This window comes from Hyla sarda, unplaced genomic scaffold (assembly GCF_029499605.1).
Source record: "Hyla sarda isolate aHylSar1 unplaced genomic scaffold, aHylSar1.hap1 scaffold_67, whole genome shotgun sequence".
Classification (NCBI taxonomy): Eukaryota; Metazoa; Chordata; class Amphibia; order Anura; family Hylidae; genus Hyla; species Hyla sarda.
This window is the reverse complement of record NW_026610686.1, coordinates 244,949-249,639: the sequence shown is the minus strand read 5'-3', so window position 1 is coordinate 249,639 and position 4,691 is coordinate 244,949. Positions and strand designations below refer to the sequence as shown.

General features: G+C 39.2%; 1 protein-coding gene across 1 annotated transcript in view; it reads left to right on the top strand.

Moving 5' to 3' along the window:
• LOC130343147 (nuclear receptor-binding protein 2-like) overlaps window positions 1-4,691 on the top strand; it is a gene marked incomplete at its 5' end in the record, with an annotated part of 12,513 nt that continues 7,822 nt past the window's right edge. The window contains 1 exon segment of the mRNA XM_056554334.1: window positions 1-60. Coding sequence (XP_056410309.1) covers window positions 1-60 — 60 coding nt within the window.

Sequence of the window (4,691 nt, the reverse complement as noted above, 5' to 3'; positions counted from 1 at the left end):
GAAGATTTACAGACCACAAAGACCCCCACACCGGAGCCCCTGGAGGTGGAGACCAGGAAGGTGAGCGGATCCTGGGGGTCAACTGGAGAACACCCAAGTGATAGGTGTCCAGGAGACCATGGTTATGTCATGATAATATAGAGGAGATAGGCAACCAGGAGACCATGGTTATGTCATGATAATATAGAGGAGATAGGTGTCCATGAGACCATGGTTATGTCATGATAATATAGAGGAGATAGGTAACCAGGAGACCATGGTTATGTCATGATAACATAGAGGAGATAGGTGCCCATGAGACCATGGTTATGTCATGATAATATAGGATGAGATAGGTGACCAGGAGACCATGGTTATGTCATGATAATATAGAGGAGATAGGTGTCCATGAGACCATGGTTATGTCATGATAATATAGAGGAGATAGGTAACCAGGAGACCATGGTTATGTCATGATAACATAGAGGAGATAGGTGCCCATGAGACCATGGTTATGTCATGATAATATAGGATGAGATAGGTGTCCATGAGACCATGGTTATGTCATGATAATATAGAGGAGATAGGTAACCAGGAGACCATGGTTATGTCATGATAATATAGGATGAGATAGGTGTCCATGAGACCATGGTTATGTCATGATAATATAGGATGAGATAGGTGTCCATGAGACCATGGTTATGTCATGATAATATAGAGGAGATAGGTGTCCAGGAGACCATGGTTATGTCATGATAATATAGAGGAGATAGGTAACCAGGAGACCATGGTTATGTCATGATAATATAGAGGAGATAGGTAACCAGGAGACCATGGTTATGTCATGATAATATAGAGGAGATAGGTGTCCAGGAGACCATGGTTATGTCACGATAATATAGAGGAGATAGTTGCCCATGAGACCATGGTTATGTCATGATAATATAGAGGAGATAGGTAACCAGGAGACCATGGTTATGTCATGATAATATAAAGGAGATAGGTAACCAGGAGACCATGGTTATGTCATGATAATATAGGATGAGATAGGTGACCAGGAGACCATGGTTATGTCATGATAATATAGAGGAGATAGGTGTCCAGGAGACCATGGTTATGTCACGATAATATAGAGGAGATAGTTGCCCATGAGACCATGGTTATGTCATGATAATATAGAGGAGATAGGTAACCAGGAGACCATGGTTATGTCATGATAATATAGAGGAGATAGGTGTCCAGGAGACCATGGTTATGTCATGATAATATAGAGGAGATAGGTAACCAGGAGACCATGGTTATGTCATGATAATATAGAGGAGATAGGTGTCCATGAGACCATGGTTATGTCATGATAATATAGAGGAGATAGGTAACCAGGAGACCATGGTTATGTCATGATAACATAGAGGAGATAGGTGCCCATGAGACCATGGTTATGTCATGATAATATAGGATGAGATAGGTGTCCATGAGACCATGGTTATGTCATGATAATATAGAGGAGATAGGTAACCAGGAGACCATGGTTATGTCATGATAATATAGGATGAGATAGGTGTCCATGAGACCATGGTTATGTCATGATAATATAGGATGAGATAGGTGTCCATGAGACCATGGTTATGTCATGATAATATAGAGGAGATAGGTGTCCAGGAGACCATGGTTATGTCATGATAATATAGAGGAGATAGGTAACCAGGAGACCATGGTTATGTCATGATAATATAGAGGAGATAGGTAACCAGGAGACCATGGTTATGTCATGATAATATAGAGGAGATAGGTGTCCAGGAGACCATGGTTATGTCACGATAATATAGAGGAGATAGTTGCCCATGAGACCATGGTTATGTCATGATAATATAGAGGAGATAGGTAACCAGGAGACCATGGTTATGTCATGATAATATAAAGGAGATAGGTAACCAGGAGACCATGGTTATGTCATGATAATATAGGATGAGATAGGTGACCAGGAGACCATGGTTATGTCATGATAATATAGAGGAGATAGGTGTCCAGGAGACCATGGTTATGTCACGATAATATAGAGGAGATAGTTGCCCATGAGACCATGGTTATGTCATGATAATATAGAGGAGATAGGTAACCAGGAGACCATGGTTATGCCATGATAATATAGAGGAGATGGGTAACCAGGAGACCATGGTTATGTCATGATAATATAGGATGAGATAGGTGACCAGGAGACCATGGTTATGTCATGATAATATAGAGGAGATAGGTTTCCATGAGACCATGGTTATGTCATGATAATATAGAGGAGATGGGTGTCCAGGAGACCATGGTTATGTCATGATAACATAGAGGAGATAGGTGTCCAGGAGACCATGGTTATGTCACGATAATATAGAGGAGATAGTTGCCCATGAGACCATGGTTATGTCATGATAATATAGAGGAGATAGGTAACCAGGAGACCATGGTTATGTCATGATAATATAGAGGAGATAGGTAACCAGGAGACCATGGTTATGTCATGATAATATAGGATGAGATAGGTGTCCATGAGACCATGGTTATGTCATGATAATATAGGATGAGATAGGTGTCCATGAGACCATGGTTATGTCATGATAATATAGGATGAGATAGGTGACCAGGAGACCATGGTTATGTCATGATAATATAGAGGAGATAGGTTTCCATGAGACCATGGTTATGTCATGATAATATAGAGGAGATAGGTGTCCAGGAGACCATGGTTATGTCATGATAACATAGAGGAGATAGGTGTCCAGGAGATAGGACACATAGGGCCCTGTATCTCCACTCTCTGCAGATATATACTGATGTGTATAGATCCTTACAGTGGGGATGAAAAGTTTGTGCACCCCAGGTAAAAATGTGTATTAATGTGCATAAAGAAGCCAAGGAAAGATGGAAAATCTCCAAAAGGCATCAAATTACAGATTAGACATTCTTATAATATGTCACCAAAAGTTACATTTTATTTCCATCATTTACACTTTCATAATAACAGAAAACAAAAAAATGGCGTCTGCAAAAGTTTGTGCACCCTGCAGAATTTATAGCATGCACTGCCCCCTTTATACAGCTGAGACCGGCCAGTGTCATGGATTGTTCTCAATCATCATCTGGGAAGACCAGGTGATGTCACTCTCATAAATGCCCAGACTCATCTGACCTTGCCCCAACAATCAGCACCACGGGTTCTTCTAAGCAGTTGTCTAGAAATCTGAAAATAGTTGACGCTCACAAAGCTGGAGAAGGCTATAAGAAGATAGCAAAACGTTTTCTGATGTCATTATCCTCTGTTTGGAATGTAATTAAGAAATGGCAGTCATCAGAAACAGTGGAAGTTAAAGCAAGATCTGGAAGACCAAGAAAAATATCAGACAGAACAGCTCGCAGGATTGTGAGAAAAACAATTCAAACCCCACGTTTGACTGCACAATCCCTCCAGAAAGATCTGGCAGACACTGGAGTTGTGGTACACTATTCCACTATAAAGAGATACTTGTACAAATATGGTCTTCATGGAAGAGTCATCAGAAGAAAACCTCTTCTACGTCCTCACCACAAAAATCAGCGTTTGAACTTTGCAAATGAACATATAGACAAGCCTGATGCATTTTGGAAACAAGTTCTGTGGACCGATGAGGTTAAAATTTAACTTTTTGGCCGGAATGAGCAAAGGTATGTTTAGAGAAGAAGGGGAACAGAATTTAATGAAAAGAACCTCTGTCCAACTGTTAAGCATGGGGGTGGATCAATCATACTTTGGGGTTGTATTGCAGCCAGTGGCACAGGGAACATCTCACGAGTATAAGGAAAAATGGATTCAATAAAATTTCAGCACATTTTGGATGCTAACTTGATGCCATCTGTGAAAAAGCTGAAGTTAAAGAGAGGATGGCTTCTACAAATGGATAATGATCCTAAACACACCTCGAAATCCACGGGGATTACATCAAGAGGCGTAAACGGAAGGTTTTGCCATGGCCTTCACAATCTCCTGACCTCAACATCATTGAAAATCTATGGATAGACCTTAAAAGAGCAGTGCGTGACAGACAGCCCAGAAATCTCAAAGAACTGGAAGACTTTTGTAAGGAAGAATGGGCAAAGATACCTCAAACAAGAACTGAAAGACTCTTGGCTGCTACAAAAAGTGTTTACAAGCTGTGATACTTACCAAAGGGGGCAGTACAAGATATTAACTCTGCAGGGGGCACAAACTTCTGCAGACACCATTTTTTTGTTTCTGTTATTTTGAAATTGTAAATGATGGAAATAAAATGTAACTTTTGGTGACATATTATAAGAATGTCTAATCTGTAATTTGATGCCTTTTGGAGATTTTCCATCTTTCCTTGGCTTCTTTATGCACATTAATACAAATTGTTACCTGGGGGGCCCAAACTTTTCATCCCCTCTGTATATATATACTGATGTGTGTGTGTGTGTGTGTGTGTGTGTGTGTGTATATATATATATATATATATATATATATATATATATATATATATATACTGATGTGTGTGTGTGTGTGTATGTATATATATATATATATATATATATATATATATACTGGTGTGTGTGTGTGTGTATATATATATACTGGTGTGTGTGTGTGTGTGTGTATATATATATATATATATATATATATATATATATATATATACTGATGTGTGTGTATGTATGTATGTATATATATATAT